At 41.0% G+C, this 22,493-nt stretch overlaps 2 protein-coding genes across 3 annotated transcripts in view; both read right to left on the bottom strand.

Moving 5' to 3' along the window:
- Positions 1–7,536, bottom strand: part of BTBD9 (BTB domain containing 9) — a 213,735-nt gene extending 206,199 nt beyond the window's left edge. For both annotated transcript variants that reach the window (XR_007246302.1, XM_048518360.1), the window contains exon 1: positions 7,479–7,536. The gene's annotated coding sequence lies outside the window, so the exon portion shown is untranslated. The remainder of the gene's footprint in view (positions 1–7,478) is intronic.
- Positions 7,537–9,977: 2,441 nt separating this feature from the next.
- GLO1 (glyoxalase I) lies at positions 9,978–21,936 on the bottom strand. Its single transcript, XM_048518486.1, has 6 exons — positions 21,748–21,936; positions 20,621–20,703; positions 17,855–17,995; positions 13,421–13,488; positions 12,143–12,232; positions 9,978–11,413 (listed from the first exon to the last, which is right to left on the bottom strand). Exons 1-6 carry the CDS (start codon positions 21,826–21,828, stop codon positions 11,325–11,327), a joined length of 552 nt encoding a protein of 183 aa, XP_048374443.1. The 5' UTR covers positions 21,829–21,936; the 3' UTR covers positions 9,978–11,324.
- Between the last annotated feature and the right edge of the window lie 557 nt (positions 21,937–22,493).

The raw sequence follows: 22,493 nt of genomic DNA, 5'->3' as shown, positions 1-22,493 counted from the left end.
ATAAAGCACAATTTCTGAGAAACTACAACTGTAACACATCACAAAACAAAATGTCATATTGAAAATAAAAAGGCAAAGGCATTCTTCTTTTCATTTGATGCACTAGAAATCTGGTCTGCTTAGAAAAGTAGAAAGTAGCATTCAGGTATGATGACACTCAGCAAGTTTTTTCCATGATGAAAGTTCAGGGTTAAGGCTGTATTTTAAACTGGAAGTACAATGCTAGCAGCTTTCTCTCAGCAACGAAGTGTGCACACTTCATGGCAGACACAGGTTGAAGATTGTGTAGGAAGGAGGCAAAAACAACTATAGCACAAACTTATTGGATCCTTATTAGAGTTTAGGCAATATTGCATAACTTTTGGTAAGAAGTATCACGTAAAAAGGGACAGAACTGCTGAGGCTCAGACTGAAGTGAATGGAATAACATGCATGGTACTGAGAAGAGACTGTTGTACCTGAAGGACCACCTCTCCCGATATACCCCCTCCCACCTCAAGGGTATTACTCAACTAATAAAAAACTAACTAGTGGACCATGGCCCTAGAGACATCTGGCTATCTTCAACAACAAATGCTCTGGGAAAGAGGGATGGCAGGAAATAATAGAACCGTGGTGGCAATTTCCACTGAAACAACATTATGTTAATCTGTGGAGCTGATCAGAAATCTACATTATGGCAATCTGATATTTAGCCCAAATATCTAGAGTCACTTTGGGAAAATATAGCTCCAAAAGCTCCAAAAATAATGTGCCTTAATTGGATAATCCCAGTAATGGGCAAGCTTGTAGGGGTGCGTTAGCAGACCCAGTAGAGCTTCAGAAAGCGCACAGGAATGCCTGCGCCATCTGTCCCCTCCTGGGCTCACACGTACGCACATCACGAGATCTCCCAGACACCCAGGTCACAAGATACCTGTATGTGGATTCGACCCAGACAGGAACGTTTCTCCCTGCACGTACGCAGCCCTCCACTGAGTCATAATTGCGCAACTTTCTCCCGCCTTCCCCAAACCCTTAATAAAGGTGCCAGGGACCCCAGCTCGACAGATAGGTCAGACTAGCCAGACTTGCCACTGGCCTCTCTCCACCAGCTTCTTGATATCGCTGCGTCTCGTCTCATTCATTGCGTCGCCGTAACAACTTCACAAGCTGACAAAGTAGTCAAGCCACTGCAAACGAGAGATTACCGTAGACCCCATCTTTTAAAAATTCTTTTGAAGATTTAAGAAGAGTTTGGATTTATATCCCCCCTTTCTCTCCTGCAGGAGACTCAAAGGGGCTTACAATCTCCTTGCCCTTCCCCCCTCACAACAAACACCCTGTGAGGTGGGTGGGGCTGAGAGAGCTCTGAGAAGCTGTGACTAGCCCAAGGTCACCCAGCTGGCGCGTGTGGGACCACAGGCTAATCTGAATTCCCCAGATAAGCCTCCACAACTCAAGCGGCAGAGCTGGGAATCAAACCAGATTCCTCCAGATCAGAGTGCACCTGCTCTTAGCCACTGCTCTTAGCCACTACGCCACTGCTGCAATACAATTAAGGACTATAATTGTATTGCTGTCCTGGAGAGTATGTTCTTGATTCCTTTGTGGATTAGGACTATACTTACAAGAATTGTATAATCGCCTGGAAAGTGCATTTGGACACATTTTACTGTTTGTATGTGCGTTGTTTTGTATGTGAAGTGTTGTCCCTTTTAGATATGGTTTGTTATTTGTATATTACTGTGCACATGTTCACTTTATATATTATGACACTTTATTAAAGCAGAACTTTATTTGCCTGAAATAGACATTATCACCCGTAGCAGCGGTGTAATACCCTGTTTCCCCGAATATAAGACATTCCCTAAAAATAAGACGTAGTAGAGGTTTTGCTGAAGTGCGAAATATAAGGCATCCCCCGAAAGTAAGACGTAGCAAAGTTTTTGTTTGGAAGCATGCCCAACGAACAGAACACAGAAAAATAAGACATCCCCTGAAAATAAGACATAGCGCATCTTTGGGAGCAAAAATTAATATAAGACACTGTCTTATTTTCGGGAAAACACGGTAGGTTTTTTAAAAATCTCTGATACTTTTTCACACCTTATTCTTTCCTAAGTTACTGTTTTAACTGCATGTATCTCTGTATTGTTATAGCTAATGGCACAAACAATAAATACTTGACTGACTGACTTTATTCTTTTGTTGTTAGGTGTCTTCCACCAGTGCTAGAGACTTCAGTTGTCTGATTTTGAGTTCTGTCTTCCTTTATTGTTTCTTTCCCTCACTGATTGGTTATCCTGTGTAATGTTAAGTTTGATAGGGATGTTTAAAGTTTGATAAGGTTTTTATTGTATTATCTATATTGTACATTTTAACTGAGTGTATTTTAAGTGTTAGCTGTTCTAAGCCTGAAAATAGTCAGGAAAGGGTGGGATAGAAATCTAATTGGATGGATGGATGGATGGATGGATGGATGGATGGATGGATGGATGGATGGATGGATGGATGGATGGATGGATGGATGGATGGATGGATGGATGGATGGATGGATGGATGGATGGATGGATGGATGGATGGATGGATGGATGGATGGATGGATGGATGGATGGATGGATGGATGGATGGATGGATGGATGGATGGATGGATAAAGTAATCCAGACAAGAACAGAGACTTTAATCAACTCAGGTGTTGTCTGGTACCAAACCAGTTTTGAGAACATAAAGCAAAAGTGAGAACATCTCTGCTAATGCCTCTTGCTTGACCATAGTGTTTGACGAGCTTGAGCAAACTTCGTTAACTGCTACATTCATCCTGCTCACATCCTATCAATAAGAGAGAGGAGAACCTTAGTGGTTTGGAGCAGGACTTTTGCAGTAGTGCCTAAAAAGCTGTATCATCATCTTGTTGTCGTCCTTAAAAGTGTCAAGTAGTAAGGAATATTTCAGAAGGACTGTCAGTTGGACCACATGCAAGCTCCCTTTTTGGTAAATAAAAATGTGGTTTTTAGTAGAAATGAGGGAGGATGTTTGTGGCTGGACAAGATAAGAACCGGCTGAGACCAGTGGAACTGAGTAACTAGCTAAAGGGCAAGACTTGCATCAGATTGTACGCATTGAGCATGCTTAATGAGCTAATGCATATTAACTTATTCTCCGTCTCTGACAACAAACCTCATTTTAATGTACATGTATGTGGAATTTGGAAGGGGGTACATATTAAGGAGCAACAAGTAAATAGGCAGACCAGAAAGTTGTGACTCTAAGTACCTTTAGCCAATGGGGGAACAGAGAGGGCGTGGCGAATTTGGGAGAAGAGAATAAACAAACATGCCATGGATATACTGTTTCGGCGGAATCTGGCAATGTGGGGATGGCTCCTCTTTCTCTGCAAATAAAGCTACTTAAAACTTTCTTCTGTTGGCTTGATATTTGGTAAAGAAATATTAGGGACCACATCTTTAATAGCTTAGAGCTGAATGACTGGGAATTCAGGGCATGCCATTATATTCTATTCTATATGATTTTGGGTGTGTCTTTAATATTTAAATCTGAAACTGTTCCAATTCTGTTAATTCTAAATATTGCACAGGTGAGAATCCAGCTTCCTTTAACTTAATAGCTTATATTTTTAATAGCACTGAGAATTTCAGGACAGACAACTTGGGTTGAAAGCAAAATATAATTCTTAATTAAAGCTTTGTTTCTTATCAAAGTAGGTCCAGAATTGTCATGGTTTATGTAGGCCCAACACTCCTGCAGGTTGCTGGCAAGCAAATGAAGCTATTTTTTTTCCTACTGTCATACAATTCCTGCTTACACTGAGGCCTTCTGGGTTAACTTCTAAAACAGGCAGTACACAACAATAAAGGGTCACAGTATGTCAAAATTCAGAGTCACCACACAAACAATTAAGTGGTCTAAGCCTTTCTTCTATAATAATTGCACAAACACGTAAGACATTCAAAATATTTCATATCTGGTATTGAATTGTCAGTCCCCCTGAAATGTGTATTGTGACTGATTATACCCTTCATGAATCCGAATTAAGTATAATATTGTATTGTTGTTAGCTTGATCCTTATAAAAATATTGATGTTATCAGGGTCGAGTTTTCCCCCCTTTTTTGCATACAAATAGGTACATTAAAAACAACCAAAATTTAGAGGTATTTTTTAACATGTATATTCACATGTGATCTACAGCAGACATATTCGGGACCGCATTACCCCACATGCCCCCACTCGCCCTCTGCGTTCGGCAGAGGCAAATTTACTGGTGGTCCCCGGCCCCTCTGTGATGCGGCTGGCCTCCACGCGGGCCAGGACCTTTACGGCCATGGCCCCGGCCTGGTGGAACACTCTTCCTCCAGCTGTCCGGGCCCTGCAGGATCTCGGTGAATTCTGCAGGACCTGTAAGACTGAGTTGTTCCACCGGGCCTTTGGAGCAACCAGCCGCTGAGTATGGCGCCCCTGTTCGATTACATCAAGATTACATCCTCCTATGGAGGAGTCTGGTCACTCCCTAGGGGAGGGTTTTAAAGGAAAGGATTTACCGGGTGCCTTTTATTATGATATTACCGCTGTTTTAATGTAATTTAGTATATTTTAATGTTGGAGCTGTATGGTTCGTTGTTGTTTTAACTGCATAGTTTGCCTTCTTATTTGTTTGTATTAATTTGTTGTGCACCGCCCGGAGCCCCTTGGGGATGGGGCAGTATAGAAATTGAAATAATAAAATAAATAAATAAATAAATAAATAAATAAATAAAAAATATTGCTACTGAGAATTTAAGCCCAAACCACTTATGAGTGGGGTGAACAACTGCTGGCTTATTGATTCAACATTTGTACAAAACATGTTCTACTTGTATTAGTGAAGCCTAACCACAATTTTTAAAAGCAATTTAGACAAATTTAAAGAACAAATATGCAGTACAAGAAGAATATGCATTATATTACTGAGATCAGAAATGTCAAGGCTGATAGCCACTTCAAGTAGGCTTTATGGATAGGTAGCATAAAAATTGGCCAGATCGTTTCTATTTATTTAGGCAATCTAGACAAACATATACTAGCAACTGAAAAGGAAAAGCAGAAGAAAATGCTCATACAATAGCTTTCAGAGATCATGTGGAATAGCAGTTTTCAATTCATGAGACAGGCCTCACTTGCTAGCTAAGTCATGAATCCATATAGAACAGTGGTGGCAAACCTTTGGCACTCCAGATGTTATGGACTACAATTCCCATCAGCTGGCAGGGGCTGGTGGGAATTGTAGTCCATAACATCTGGAGTGCCAAAGGTTCGCCACCACGGATATAGAACCATATTCTTTTTGCCGCTTTTTCAAGATACAAAGAGCTCAGGGCATGTATACAGGGCAAAAGCACCATATATCCTACTGCTCTTTGCATGTACACCACAAGGAACAGCAGGCCAGTGACACAAGGCTACTCAGCAGGGCCTTGGTTTTTCCTTCACTACACTGCAGTATCTGGTGTCTAGCTCCTGTTTCCTGTGCTCACATCTGTTGACCTGCTGCTCACAGACCTATCCTTGACAGTGGTGGTAGCATAACACTGCCGCCTCCTTTTTCTGTCACATGACTGTAATGCCACATTATTTTCCGGTTTGTGCCTGGACCTGATCCCAATCTCCAAAGTGAGGATTAAAGATGGGGTCTGAGTCTGGAAATGTTGATGACCACTATCTATAAATATTAAAGGCTTTCTTAAATGATCCCTGAACTTCCCCCACTGATGCTTACTTACCAAAGAAAAGTGGGGATTCTCTCACCACCCAAAGCTACATTCACTTCCCACTGAATCCCCACTAGTAGCCATAAAATCCATAGGCTGCTATGCCATTGCCAATGATGCCAAACCAGACTGCACAATCCAAAATTGCATTGGGCTTTTACCTCTTTAATAACTTCTCAGGAATATAAACAACCTTTTTCATATTGCTGCAGAGGATAAGAAGCACCATGTAATATCCTTTCACCTGAACAGCTATTTAAAAAGAAGAAGAGTGCAGAGTAATAAAGCAATATGGGGCCTAAGAAGCAGGAGATGCTACAAGCAAAAAAACCTGTCACAAAGTTAAAGACACTTGAATGTTCTGGACTATTCTTGTTGGGCATGCTCTGGTTGTTCTCAAGAGTCTCTTCTAATTCTAGTCAGTGTTCACACAACAGACCTTTTATCCTTCTGATCAGAGTGCTTTGTCTTGGACTTAATACACAAGTAATATTCCTGCCGCTATTTCTTATTAAATTATAATTATTTATATCTAACACTGACTATCTGAAAAGAATCTGATAATACAACCTGCTGATTTTAATAGATAATTACAGGAGAGCAAATTATTTGTATGTTGCCTTTCCACCCAATTTAGGGTCCCCAAGGAGCAAACAATCAAAACAATGTTAAAAGCAGCAACCCCCCCCCCCCCTGAATCTGACACACAACTTACCCAGACCCAGCAGTCCTACTCAGCCCAGTGGTTTGCCATCACAGGACTCTGCTGAGCCCATAAAGCAACCAGCTATCAAGCAACTTCCACATGTTTGCCAAATCCAGCAGCAGCCACCACACAAGATTCCCATACGACTATCACACAACTTGCACAACTTGGCCAAGCCTAGCACAGCCACCACACAGCATTCCCAGACGACTCGCTACCACATAACTTGCACAACTCCACTATGACTGGCAGCAACAACACACACATTACCCAGGCAACTCATTATCACACAACTCCATGCCAATCCCCCACTACTCCACATCAATCCACCAGGCATAGTGGTGGCTACGACATGACTCACACATACAAGTCACCACCTGACTTTTTCAACAATAAATGTCAGTTTTTAAGGTGCCAGCAGACTTTTACTTTATTTCACAGCATGACAGGACTTTACTTGGTGGCCCTGATGGTCAATCTGGCCCTGGGAGGGAGTGACTGAAAAAGATAAACTATACCAGAAGGAAGCAGGAGAAGGTGGGTGGAACAGAAACAGTTGCAAGTTTAATTCGGAGGAAAGTAACAAGAGCCCCAAAGCAACCTCTCCTGCAGAGGAAAGGGGTGCAAAGGAGCCTCGTGGCTTTTTTTTCTTGTGGAGTGGACATCAGATGGCGAGGCATGTCCACTCCACAAGAAAAAAAAGCCAAAAGGTTCCTGTGCACCCCTTGCCTCTGAAGGAAAGGTTGTGCTGCGATCCAAGAAAGCGCGCTTTTTCCTCTCCCACCGACTCCAATAACGCGACTCAGGCACACGTGACCACTAAGAGGGAATGAACGAACCCCCACCCGCTTCGCAAAGCACAGGGAAACAGCAGAGGCGGCGGAAGGCCGGGGAAGCGCTCCAGACATGGGGGGGGGGGGGTAGTTGCAACGGCCCCTCCCTCCTCCTTTAACGAGCGCGCGACCCTGCAAATGGGACGCCAAAGGAGCCACCCACCCACCCTCCGCATCATTCCCCAGACTCACCGGCTGGAGTGCTTCACCACGGCCCCCCTCCCACCCCCCGGCTGTCGCGTCCGTGCGTCGAACCGCGGGCTGACGTCACCTAGCAACAGCATCCGCTGCTTCTCTGCGTGCTGACGTCCTTAGCGATGGGCGGATTGGAGGAAACTGGAGAAAGAGCGGAGCTCCAAGAAGCAGGAAGAGTGCGAGACCAACTGAGGGAATCTCTTAAAGCCACAGGCGCTGCGGCTGCTCAGCATACCGGCGAGCAAGCAGGCCGCAATAGCCCTGCAAAAGTGGCTCCTACTGTCGGTCATCCGCTCCTCAATGAGTGGCAAAGAGCGGGCGGCAGGGAAAGCAGTGGGTTAGGTACTTCTCCTGGGACCGGGTCAGCACAGGGTCCGACTGCTCCTGTTCCTCTTCGTTGGCGCAGCTAAAGAGACAGAGCAAAGCTGGGCACAAGCTCTGCCGTACCCATGCCCGTGCTCTGCCTTCTGGATCCTTCTCGTCGCGCTAACCAAGCTGTTACTCATGTGGCACTTTTGCAAAAACTTGGCTTAGATGTTCAAGCGTCAGCACAACTAAGGCACCGGGCAGTGGAACGGGGAAGACTTTAGTCTTGAAAAGCGAATATGATTGTTCCGCTGGGTAACAGTTGCAAATCGCATAGTAAAAGCAATCTGTAGGTATCACAGATCTAGGACACTAGTTGAAATGCTCTTTGGCATTAGTATATGCCTTGTTTTATAACAGCGCCTTCCATTTTCTGGAGGGGGAGAAACACAAGCAGTGGACTGGCAAGGACTAGTGGGGAAGGGGGCATCTCATCTTCCCCTTTTCTACTATTTGCTCTTTCACTACCCTAAGAGCCCCCATAGTAGCCCTACTTTTTTCTGCTTCCTTCCTTCTCACCGTCAAAACTGCGCTCTGGAGAGTTTGAAAAGCCTGCTACCATTCCATCAGGCAATTTTTTCCTCTGGAAAGAAATGAGTCCATTTGTAATAGTCAAGTTTCATCAATAGCTGATTGAAGCCATAATGATGCTTTTGAGGAAGGCTGGCCTTTAAAATGATTATTTAATACGCAAAAACATTCGGGACTGTTTTTCCCTGCGGAGAAACGCGACTGCTACTTCTATCGCACTATGAACAATCCAAGAGAGATCTTTCAGCGTAAAAAGGTATAGTTAAGAAACCTTCATGTGGCACTAGTCTTCATTTTAAAGGCATCCAACAGACTTATGTAAAAACAAAAAGTGCTTCTCCTGACTGCTTCTTCACTTTAGGCGAGTTTTCCAGCCATTTTCAACCTTCGTCATTTTTTGTAACAATGACTTATTATTTATTAAATTTAGTATACCGCCCCATCCCCGAAGGGCTCTGGGCGGTTTACAACAGAACAACAAAACTAGCACAATAAAACCAACACATAATTTAAATAAATACATTAAAATCTAATACAGATAAAACCTCAATTATATGTGGCGCCCCAGAGCCCTCCTGCCTCCTGCCGGGAAGCTGACATAGGTGTCACAATCGACTGGATGGCATAAAAGATGTTACAGCGGGGGAGCGGACAATCGGCGACTGGCTGCCGCCAAGGCCCGGTGGAACAGCTCCATCTTACAGGCCCTGCAGAACTTGTGTAGGTCCCGCAGGGCCCAAATAGCTGGAGGATGAGTGTTCCACCAGGCTGAGGCCAGGGCGTTAAAAGCCCTGGTTCGGATGGAAGCCAGTCGCATCATTGAGGGGTGGGGGACCACCAGTAAGTGCACCTCTGCCGAACACAGAGGCTGAGTAGGGGCGTATGGGGAGGACAGTCTCACAGGTATAAGGGCCCCAGGCCACGAAGGGCCTTAAAGGTTAATACCAACACCTTGAAAGAGATCCAGAATTCCCCTTGGTGCTAAACGGCTGGTGACGTGGATCACTGCACACAATGTATTTGCAAAGACATCTCAGCGAGACTGTGATAGGGACATAGATTTTTTAAAAGTTACCAAAATATTATCAACTTCCACCCAAATTAGAAATATACATGACAGTCAGAACAATCTGATGACTTCAGTAGAAGTTCCAGTTAGGCCCATTTTAAACATTTAGCATATGCTGTCCTTAAGTGTTTAGTCAGAAGCAAGTCCCATTGAGCTAGAATATCACTCCAGTGTTTGCACGTTAAGTACTTTACATAAAAGTTATGTCACCATTATACAGTAAATACCAGAAGCCATTATTAAGTACCCATCCCTCACTTGGCAGGTGTCATGGCACCTTGGTACCTTGTTCAGAACAACTGACCTAAGCACACAGGAAGTAGTCCAACTGAACTGGACAACACCAGCTAGTCTTGCCCTTCATAGCACAGTTGCAACACTTGTTCATCATCTCTATAAGCACAGCATCTGGCCATTTGTCAGGAGTATAGCAGGTCCAGCATCTGGAGTGGGACTAGGGGCATCCCACCCAAGTCGTCCGCATTTGAATCTTTTTAGCTGTTTTCTAACAAAAGAATGTCACACAGAACTTTGCTCAGAAATAAATACTTTTTATTTGATGTCACTGTGCATTCCAAAAAGAACTCTAAAGTGCTGCTAACAATGTATCAAGTAAGACAACTTAGGACTTCTTGGCAAAAGATGTTATTGCGCAGTTAATAAGGGGGCCCAACCATTTAGAGCATGTGGGTACCACTGGAATTCTGACACAACATGGTGGGCACAGCCACAAAATGGCTGCCACAATTTATCTTCAGCCATACAGTGAAGATCCTTGCTGTGGAGGCAGATGCTGCCAAAGCAGTATTTAAGCCAATCAAATCTGATGACCAATCAGGAGAAAAGCCCCACCTGACCCCACCCACTTTCTAAAAGCACTTGGGTGGACGTCATTTTGGGGGCACCTGGCTTGCATCAATATAAATTAAACCCCAAATACTAACTGGTTCAAGGATCAGACTTACAAACTTTAGTTGCATCAATTCAGAATTCAACTGTTATTTTAAAGAGGCAGGTAAAAGTTATACCACCATAGGTATTCCATTAGTATTTCAGATATTTAGATTACACCAGATTTCTATATTTTACTATATTAACACAGACAATTATTTTATGCACACACTTTTAAAAATTCAATCCTTATCTAGACCCTAAAAAGCACGAACATACACAGGGATTATGACAATCTTAGTTCAGGTTTAAATGCACATTCTGCCACAGTATTTTCTTTTTATATTTTGTGTTCTTGGAGGAAAAGCTCTCTATGACACCTAGAGAATGGATTTTCAACAGCAATTTGGACTACACTTTTTACTCTAATAAACTGATCACTTCCATAAGAATTAGAAATACTTGCAAAGTGTTGCAAGATTTGCTTATTGTCATGAACTGAGAGATGAACAAATAACTTCAAATGGGGCATTATTCCTATCAGAGGAAAAAGGAATAAGACTTCTGCATTCTATTCCAACTTCAAAGTCATCTAAGTTTCCTATCTCGTCTTTTCTGCACGTCTAAATAAGGCAAGCATAGCAATTTTCCTGCCCAAAACTTTTATTTAGATGGTGAAAGAAAATTTGGCTGTAAAAACCCTGCAAATTCAGCAAGTCCTGAAAAGGAAATTATGATCAAGATTTTTTGCAAGTACATACTTGCCAAAGATATTTATTATCTTCAGTTATTAACTATTCTAAAACATCTTCAGAATAAGCCAAACCAAAGAGGAGGTAGGAAAAAAAACATGAAAAAAGAAAAAACAAGAGACCACTGATTATACCAGATGAGCTTCAGTGACTATATAAATTTCCATCTCTTAAAGGAGAACATTTTTGTGTTATTTTCAGTCTCGGTTTAAGATCACTTTGCAGTATTTCCAACTAGATAAGAGTCACCATGTGATTAGGATTCAGGATTTCTATCCAGTAGCCATCAGGATCCTGGATAAAAGCCAGCCCTTTCATTTTACCTACAAAAGATGGAGATATTGTTATAATTCAAGCCTCTCAAACTATACTGAGGAGCATCTTTCACAGACTTCTGCAGAAATAGAAAACAATTTCAAGTGTTCATTCTTACATTCCATTACTATTCTACTGGAAGATTCAATATGGCTATCAGTTCTAAGAAAACTAAACCCACACTAGTTGTCCCACAAACCTAAACTAACACTGACTGAATTCTGGGAATTATGGCAAATTAAAACCACCAGTGACCAAGTACCTTAATGTAAACTATTTCTTTCTACATGATAAATAGATGGGAGAGGGGAGGATCATGGCAACATCTCTTAGGCTTTCTGAGGGTAGGTCTGCTTCTCAATTGAGTCTACCATGAGCTGAGCACTCAGCAATCCTTCCATATCGTGTACTGTTGTGTTCATACAGCCTTCTGTTGTGCACAAGGACCAATGGGTTGGGATTAATTAAATGCTGGTTTTAGACAAATACTGCAACACATCTTAAGCGTCTTCCTTAAATAATTGACAATTAGAACAAAGCAGCAATTATCTGCAAATCAAGATGGTGATTGGGCAAGTGGGGGATTAGTGGGAATACTGTGCTAGGGGACATTAAGCCCATTAGGACTTGGCTGGTGTTAGAGAAAAGACTCCACCTATTTTAGGATTTTTTCCTTCAAAATTTTACATACACACACCTTAAAGGTTGAGAACCAGTTGTTTATGGCAAAGACTTACCATCATCTGGTTTTTTGACAAATTTTACTCCCAGCTCCTCAAATCTTTTACAAGCTGCATTTACATCAGGGACAGCAATTCCAATATGACCTGAAGAGCAACAAACCAATCAAGGACAATGGTATGAACAATGAATACGAGACTGAAGTTTTCTTTCATAAATCAATTATGTTTACATCACTAAAGCATACATTAATCCTATTTCAATACACAAAAATAAAATGTTGCATGGAAAATTTAAAGCTACATTTTATGTGGGAACTCAAAGCGAGGAATTAACTTTCTCATGGGGAAAAAACACTTCTACACCAGTCCCCAAATCTAGTGAATGAATGAGTGAGCAGTATACACTCCCTCTTTCAAAACAGATGTGCCCACTACAGAAAGTAGTAGAAAGTTTGTTTGCAGTTTCATAAGGGTACGTTTGCCCCCAGTTTCATGAGGGTAAGAAATTAAAATTGCCTTTTGTTATCTATAATCCCAGCTGAATCAGAGCACACACATTTTATAGTTGTGGCACTTTTGTTGGGAGATGACACAGTTTCAAACAGGACTGGACTATTCAAGAGGGGGTGAATCAGTGTGTGTGGCAATACACTTGTAGCCTCCAGGCTATTATCTGGAAGTCTGCTATCCCTGTTTGCAAGAATCGGCTAACATCATGGGAACACAATGTTATCTTGCAGTATGTACTACAGGTACAATTTTATAGTTCTATGCATAGCAGAAAAAGAGGATGAAGGTGACCACAACAAAATACTGCAAGTTCAGTTTTCCTACTTTAAGCAGTAAGCCACAGCTACATTAGGGAACTTGTACCACCTGTCTCTTGCATAGACTACTGCCAATATTTTCCTCCAGCAAGGATCAGTCTTAAAAATGATAAGCTTTAATGACCAAGAACTGACTAAACAACAAGTTATGTGGAAAAGAGTAAGAAGGGGAAAAAACTGGATTTGTCTCTTCTGTTGCATGCAGATAATGGCCTCTATTTCTGGCCTCTGTCACGATCCAGAGTGTGCTGTTAAAATCTTGGACCTTGTATTTGGAAAAAAGGATGAAGTGATACATTGTTTTAGGTTTCTGAGATGGTTAAGAATAGAAGTCATCTTGCCATTTTACAGGATATATGGGTTAACAATCATGTTTTTTAGTTTATATTTATGGTAAGCCTGAAAATGGATTAGAATTCAATGACTAGTTTACAATTTTCTTAGACCGTTACAAACAATTCTGAAATTGTGACTGTAAAGAAAGCCAACATGTGTCACAACGTACCAAATCCTCGTGGGTCGGAATTGCCGTTGTGGTAGGCCTGGTTCTCATCATTTTCTGTGCCCCAGTTGCTGAGAGTGGAAAGGGGGAGAAATGGAAGCAAACGAACAGTTATATTGATTAGCATTTTAAAATAAATCGAAGACTCTTCATCATTTTAAAAGCACAAATATTTAATGAGAGAGGAAGATACGCAGAAAGAATAAAACATTAAAAGAATATATCAATGAGAATGAGTAGGTTGAACTCTAGAGTTCATCTCTACCACAGCAAGTGCACTTTTGCTGTGGAAGCAATTTTTGCTAATTTCTCCCTCCTACAGCAGATCTGTTATATTATACTTGATACTGTTCTCCCACATCTGCACTAGAGAAAGCATTTTCCAGCCATGATGGGAGGCTGGAAAGGTCCATTCCACTCTGATCACAAATCACAAGTTCCAACCCACAGCTAAGCAACCAGTTACAGGAGAACAAGCAAAGGTAAACAATTGTTGTAGGTAGTGCTATTTCACTAACATTAGTAGCTTTCATTAGTATTAGGACATTAGTATCTTTCACTTCATTTACAATAAGTATTTTAAATCAGGATGTGCATCAAATGTAATTATGGAAAGGCAGACACTGGCATCTTCTGGTTAATTAATCACATCTATAATCAAGAAACATTTACATTTTATATTCCCTTTTATATTTCCTCACTTTATGAAAGGTACATGATTTTTAAAAAATTACTGACTAGCCACAAAGGTTTTCTGGAAGAGTGAAGCACCCACATGTTTGGGAAGATAAGATTACGGACTTCTGCTGTTTCAGAAAAGATCTAGAAAATGTGTAGAATGGCAATGAAATAAAAGCATTGTGAGCTGCTATCTACAGGGAATGGGATCATCTGTTAACTCAACATGCCAGTTAATAAAGCTTTTACCTGGCTATGAGAGACCATCGCACAGGTGACAGCCATGCCTAGGGATCTAGGCATCTGCTCAGCTCTGCTGCTATCTCACCTGTACCCTGGTCTGTCGAAAAAGCAGCAGTGCCAGATTGTTTGTTTTTTTTTGGGGGGGGGGGACCTGAGTGAATCAGAATGGTTCTTCAATACGCCAGTTAACCAAGCTGTCAAGTTTACCAGATGCCAGTTCACAAACTGCAGTGTTAGCCTTTAAGTTGAAATTCTTGTTTATTATGGATGTTGATTTTTAATTTACTCAAATAGTATCTAACTTAAATATAATCAGGCATCTCTGCTTAATCCTATTATTTTTTTCTGTTCCAGTGCAATTTGCCATAATTTGGCACCATGAACAAGCAAGTTTTGATTTTTTCCTTCATAATTTTTACTGAGCTAAACCATACCAAATTCTGTTCCTGCTTTCTGTTTGTAATCTGGAGCTTTTTTTTACTGAACCTACACAGAGGGGAAAGGTTTAAGCCCTTTATTAAAATATGTTGACCTTTTGATATCTTTCTTCCCTTCCTTTTAACCAAAATCCAATTTCTGATCTACTCCTAACACAGAAGATGCCAACTGAATACTCTAAGCCTATGGTAGCTGCAGATCAAAAGATTTATACTTGATGTAAGTAAAGATAAACAGGCTATACCTACTAAATGTTTATAATGAGGAAACTAAGCAGATAGTTTGCATTTCCTTTTCTTCCCTGTAGTAACTGAGGCCTGGACTACACATGTAGCAAAATGAGGTGATAGAGTAGATTGTACCACTTCAGACTGCAGGGGAGTGATAGTTCTCATACCTTAGTGATTCCCAGTAAGTAAACAACTAATACAACAACGAAAGTACTGGAACAGAATCTTTTACCCTTGTGAGCTGTGTGACGAATGCATTTATCCTGCATTCAGGTTACAGGGTGGAGCCGCCCCTGAAAGAGTTAAGCCCTGGCCAGCCCTGATTGGCCAGAGAAAAAATGCAGATACTATAAATACTGTCAGCGAGAGTGCTGAAGGGTTCTGGAATCTTGGTTCTTTCTTTGAGTCGTTTTGACTTTTTGGCTCTGTGTGAACTTGTGTGCCCTCGGGTGCTTTTTGGTAGCAGCGTGAAGAGAATCCGCCAGATCTCTCACGGCTGTTGTTAGGAATAGCTGAGGAAGCTATTCAGTCACCTAAAACCCTGAGTTTGGAGGAGAGTGTCCGCCCTCAGGTGTTTTGTTTGTGAGGGAAACCTCTAAAAGTCTATAGGTCTGTCCTCCAATACAGTGAACACCAGTCTTTGGGAGGCCCAAGCCTGTGGCAGAGAGAAGCCAACTTTTGGGATTGTGGGAGAGGGAGGCTGTTATGCCTGAATCCCACTGGGCGTAGACTGGGTGTTTTATTTTGTGGTGAGGTACAGCGGACTGAAGTTTATTTTATGAGGGAGTGTGAAACCTCCAAAGAAACATCATATCTGAACCATCTATTTCTGAAGTGAAATTTTAAGTAACGTGACACCTGCGAGTGTTCATATTTATTCTGAAACTTAAGTGAAGTGCCTGCAACCGTTAAGCATTAAAAACAATCTGTCTCTGCAACCGTTAAGCTTAAAACAATCTTTCTCTGAAACCAACACGGTTGTTTCCTCTCCAGTTTACCTGAGAAGCCTTTTTCAAGCCAGCAATAAACGTTTTGAGTTTTGATCATTTAAAAACCCGTTCCAGTCTTTTATTTTTTTCAGTCTGTGTCTGTGTTCCCCAAACAAAAGGGAGGGGGTGTCCGTTAAAAATCAGTTTTATTTTGTGGGCTATATAGAAAAGCATATTTTTGGTGGCAGCGAGCGCAGAATATAAGCCCCTTCTTTCACAGCTGTATATATTTATTTGCAGAGAGTTGTTATATGCAGAAATACTGAAAACATTACATTTTACCTGCAGTCTAAAGCAGTACAGCCCATTCAGAAATCTACCATCTTATTCTGTTGCATGTGTAGACCAGACATGCATGTTGTTAGGATAGCCAGGTAGCCTGAAACCTTACTCTTTCTGTCTCTGCAGGTACTACACAGCTTGTGCACTGAAACCAAGGTTCTTATTCACCATTTTACCACCATCAGTTCTAGCTTTGGGTCAGGATTACTAGGACAGTGAAGACATAGGCTTTGATTCTATCTCCTTATTACCCCTGATGTCAGGAAATGAAAAACCAAGTGGAATTTCAGACATTGCTACCCTGTATGAATGATGCGCTAAAGGAACTCCAGTCACACAAGTAGTAAGCCTCAAGTACTGTTTCAGTGACAAAAAGTTCAAAGTATATAAGGAAAGAGTGAATGCAGATAGAGCCTTGATTGTAGCCCGCAGCTGCCTTTTTCTCATGTTCACACTATGCTACATATCACTTATTTTTCTTTAAAAAAATATTAGATGACAAGGATGTTTCAGATTTATTCCTAGGATCTATCAAGGACTCTCACTGCAGTCAAAACATTCTTTCATTTTCACAGTAATAACATATGGTGACACACTGAAACAAAGTGAAAGACACTTTGTTATGATATGAAACATATGCTGGAATGAACATTTTATTTTTAACAGCAAGTGACAAGCATGTTAAATTCAACAAGCACCGCCCATATAATTAGTATTTTTAGTGATATTCATTACTTATTTCTTTTCACTTTGGACTCTAGTCTCTTCTACCCTGTTTCCCCGAATATAAGACATCCCCTAAAAATAAGACATAGTAGAGGTTTTGTTGAAGTACGAAATATAAGGCAGCCCCCGAAAGTAAGACATAGCAAAGTTTTTGTTTGGAAGCATGCCCAACGAACAGAACACAGAAAAATAAGACATCCCCTGAAAATAAGAATTTAAAGCTTCATAAATTAGGACTAATTATCAGTTCTCTACCAGCATGGCCAATTGGCCATGCTGGCAGAGGCTGATGGGAACCTGCGGCTCTCCAGATGTTCAGGAACTACAATACCCCTGACATAGGGCATCTTTGGGAGCAAAAATTAATATAAGACACTGTCTTATATTCGGGGAAACATGGTAGAAGACTGTTCCATTCTTGGGAATGTACTTTCACATGTCAAGAACGAAACAGTTTTTTCCATTTAAATGCCTACTAATGGTATAATTTTAGTGGGATACTCTAAATGCAGAAAATTATCTGACTGGTAATAGACTTTCTCCCCAAATGAATTAACACATTTACTGCTTCATGTGAAACCAAAATTTAATTTTAAAACATGAAAATTAACAGGCGGTGACTCATTAAAAGTGGCCTTGTCTTGCTCTGAAAGTTATTAGGCCTTAAACAGAGTGTTTCAGCAAATTGCTGAGATTATTCAAAATAGGCAACAGGTACTCTGCTCTCAAAAGACTTGTAAAATAAACTAGGTAAACTAATGAGCTTTAATTCCCCCTCCCAGGTCAACAATACGTAGCTATAATTCATCTGTTAAAGAGAAAGTTTATAGACAAAGCAATTTAACACTCACTGTGTGAGTTCCAATGTGGCCTTTCTAGAAAAAGTCCAAGCTGTTTTCTCCTTGGCATCTTTCGGAATATCATTTTTATCTTCGTAAGCCAGGAAGTAGAGGGAGAATTTCATAGAAGGGAAGTCACACTTCTGGAGTAGTCTAAAGACAACAGTTTGATATAAAGTAATGTGTAAAGAAGCAATAGGGCACCGCCACATACACTCAAAGACATGAAATTGCATTTTTATGCCAAAAGACTCTAAATACTTATAGCTGTTCTGCCCAGTCACTGAAAGCAAAGCCAGAAAGCAATACTTCTACCACTTGATTTTCAGTGGGAAAGAGAGAGAATATTAGGATGTTGTGGGTTTTCCGAGTTGTATGGCCATGTTCCAGTAGTATTTTCTCCGGACATTTTGCCTGCATTTGTGGCTGCTGAAGTTGCCAGCCAGAGATGCAGGTGAAACGTCAGGAGAAAATACTACTGGAACACAGCCATACAACTTAGAAACCCACAACAACCTAGAGAATACAGCCATAAAAACCTTCCACAATACAAAGAGAATATTGTTGCTGCTGCTTCTTACCTCATGTACTTATTTAAGGTGTGCGCATTTATTACAATGATATGAAACATCAAAAAAGCCAAAATAGTTATTAGAGGGTACAAGGAACATGATGGACATATGAACTCCAGACCCAATTCAGAACTTAGCTTAGAGGCCACAGCAGAGCAAAGTACTCTAAAGAAGCTTATGCATCAGAAATGTAGTTTGCTGAGTTGCTGCTAAGAACTGAACAGAGTCAGTTACTGAAGGAATCTCTGGTAAATATCTAGAAGCAAAAGAAGTGAAGAGATTTATGGTTAAACTGGCCAGGGTGTGTTGATTTAGGAGGGGGCATAGCTAATGCAAAAGCATTTGGTTAGTTTGCCTGGGGTGCCCCTAATATGATAATGCTGTTTTGGGGAGTTGATTGATTCCCAAGAGTGAGATGATGTGTTTCGCATGTTTTTACTTGATTATTTGATGTAACTAATGCAATGCAATTAGTAAACCAGTTTGATTTGAAAATCTAGCTTGATGTGTATGATTGGTCTGATCCTCACTAGAACTCTGAAAAGAACCTGCAGCACGGCAGCCTATTTAGTTTAGTTAAGTGCAACCAGTCTGTAATAACATCCTACAGAGAAATGTAATCTCTGGATGATGAAGATACAAGGTGGGTTGCATCCTCTAACATTAACTGTAGCACAAAAAATAAACAATAGAGGCTTGTAAAATCTGCACAACCCAAATTAGGGAGGGGGGACTGTAACATTTTGCTTTTCTAAGGAAAAAATATATTGTTTAGCTAGCCAAATATTGTCCGTATACAAAAACCTTATCCAAGGGCTCGGCATCTTTCTCTGTTTTATCCTCACAATAATCTCATGAGGAAGGTTAAGCTGAATGTCCCAAGTTTAATTAATGAGCTAAGTAGGGTTCTGAACCCAAGTCAGTGAGATATGGTGTTTCCTAGTAGTTAGAGTCAAGGCAGGATGTGTGAGTCACACATTTGACTCCCCATTCTCCCTCGTACATGATCTCGGGCCAGTCATACATTCTCAGCGTAATTCACAGGACTGTTGTGAAGAGAAGTTGAAGAAAAGGAGAACAATAAAGAAGAACAATATAAGCTGCTTTGAGTTCCTACTGGGGAGAAAGACAGGGTATAAATGACACATAAAAAAATAAATGTCTTCCCAGTTTGATTCTCTGCCCACTATATGTTTTTGGGAATGGATTCAACAACAAAAAATCTGGGAACTTCTCTATAATAAGAACGCATAGACCAATTGCTGGCTCTGTGCTATGCAGTTGCAGGCCAAGGCTGTTTGCCTAGTTTGAAACACAGATAGATGTGTGCTACAGCTAGGCCACTGAGCTTGCTGCAACAATAATGCAACAATAATAACAGGAATTGCAACAATAACAGGAATTGTAGCTGAATTAATACTCCCTTCTTCACGAACACTGAAAAAACCATTCTAGAGGACCAGCATTTTCCTCTTCTTCCCAGTGTCCTTGAATTACTACTCCTATTAAACAGAATCTTTACTTTTCACTCAAACAGCAATATTAATCCACCAGAATCAAGGAAGTAGAAATGAGTCAATGGCCTTCATAATATAGTTGCATCAAATCCTCACACACCCTATTAGTCAAGACTTTCAAACACAGCCTATGACAGTGGGTACTTTATAAATGTGAGACATGACATGTAAAACTGGTGTTCTCAGTTAACACCTATTTGTGAAGACACAAACTTGCTAGAGGTACTTCTCAGTTAAGGCAATATATTTTCCCCACAAAATAATTACCAATATGTAAGAATGATCAGATCATTCTATGTGTCAGTCCACCCATGCCAGGATATTGCCTCAGGTCAAAATAAGTGACACACCAGATTTCAACTATGAGTGTTTTTGTAGCCACTGCAAGTTAAGAGTCCAGGATGTAAGTAATCCCTCACCCTTCCTCTGCCATTAGTTGTAGTAGGAAGAATACAGTGTGTGATTTATCAACCCTAACACTGCAAACCTGCTGAAAATTACTCCATTGTAAGCCCATGGATTTCACTGATCTTAAACTGAAGTAACTACATAGGATGACAATGTAGATCATGCAGAAAGTGAGTCCTGTAACTAAGTCTCTAAGGTTGTACTTTCACAGAACTAGCAAATTTGGTTTTTGGAAGAATATGCCATTTTAAAAAACCAAATACAAAACCGTTAATACTTACGTCATGCCAAGAACTCGAGTATAAAAATCCAGTGACTTCTTAGGATCTTTTATTCTTAGCATTGTCTGTTGCAACAGAAAATCCTGCAGAAAGAAAATTTGTTATACTCTGGTGTACTGTGAAAAAATCAATATTGGATTATGGGGTGTGGGATGGGGTGAGGTTTCTCTGAATAATTGAATTATGGACCCAAGTATTGTCAAGGCCAAATGATTTCCATAAAGAAGCAGGACTAGAAATGAAACACATCCAAATACTATTTGGGTAATTCTGAAAGATACGTACAATATACAGTTGTAATACATATGCCACTACATAGGTTTGACTAGCCGAATTATGTTATACTGTTAAGAGATGGCAAAATTCCCTCAATGACTTTTGCCATTTACTGGACTTGCCTACTGAATCAGAATTACTAAAATCAGACGAAAGAGATAATTCAGGGAACTACAAAACACCATATATAGTATACACCACAAAAACCATTTTGCAAGATCACCCAAAAGGGAAAGTTGTCATTCTGAGCTGGAAGCAAAATATGCTTTTTTCTTCAAACTGGGGTTGGGGTGAGCAATAACATAGTTTAGGAAAATACTTATGGTTGTACAGTGAAAAACTGATTGGGTTGTTCTGGTTATGTATCGGAATGGCAAATACTGAGCTGTTAACCCTGGGAGCCACTCTCACCAAATAAATTCTGACCTGGAGTGCAAAGAACTACCTTAGCAAATATATCTAGCAAAGTAATGAATGCACACACCCACAAAAAGCAGATGTCCAAAGAGTAACTTTCAATAACCGCAACAGTCTACGCTGTAGTCTAACGAAGTATTCCGGCAGGAATCTGATCTGAACTGCCAAGCGATCCAGTTAAACTTTGGCAAACCCGCAAGCGAAAAGTAATATCCAAGGAAATTTCTCTGCCTCGTTTGGTCCGCATATTCCACTACGACCACGGAACTTACAAAGAGGTTTTACTGAGCTCGAGCCTCAAGGCACGTTCGTACTGCACCCAAAGCAAGAGGAGGTGCACTCAATAGTCGTCGGCAATGCCCGCTCTCGCAAAAATTTCCACCATTGCTGTCCCATTTAACCCACCGCTCATTTTAAGGTTTCTTTGGCTTTACCTTCGTGCTGGGATCGGAATCGCAGCAAGCACTAAACGCTGCTTCATCAGTAAGACCGCTGACCTCGGACTGCTCAGACATGCTGGGACGATACTAATGAACAACTTTCGTTCGAAGCTTTTCCCTTGACCCCGTGCAGCGTTTTATTCCAGGGTCGGAAAGGTTACACAAGGAAAGAAACCTTCAACCAATAGCTATGAGGAATGCGAAGTACGGCGGGTCACTTTACCGACCAATAGCAGCAGTCTCTTGACTCGTATTGAAGCCAATCTACTACAATTCCCATATTGCACCACTGATTTTTTTTAAAAGGAAAAGGCATTAGTTGCAAACCTGCCGAAAAGCACGCATTTTAGCAATCAAGGTGCACTTTGTTTTTTTTAATACAGTATGGGTGACAGCACTTGATTGAACATCAGAATACCCACCAGCTTGAGAGAAGTACACAATGACTTTATTGTAGTTGAATTAACGATAAGGGTGGGTTCTGGTTGCTTTCCTGTCTTCACACAGAGGCACTTCTCTTAAAAAAAAAAAAAAATTCCTGCAACCACGCCGATCATTCCACAATGCGACCAGCTACACCTGCAAAGCTGTGCAAGTGCAACATGCAAAATTTTAAAAAAGAAAAAGGGACCTCCCTGCAATGGCAGAGCAATAATGAACTTGTTGCTGTGGGTCAGTCATACTCACTGCCATGGGGAGAAAACATGCTTGGGAAACATTGTACTCTGAGGGGCCCTCAG

This window comes from Sphaerodactylus townsendi, linkage group LG01 (assembly GCF_021028975.2).
Source record: "Sphaerodactylus townsendi isolate TG3544 linkage group LG01, MPM_Stown_v2.3, whole genome shotgun sequence".
Taxonomy (NCBI): domain Eukaryota; kingdom Metazoa; phylum Chordata; class Lepidosauria; order Squamata; family Sphaerodactylidae; genus Sphaerodactylus; species Sphaerodactylus townsendi.
This window is presented reverse-complemented; position numbering and strand designations above follow the sequence as displayed.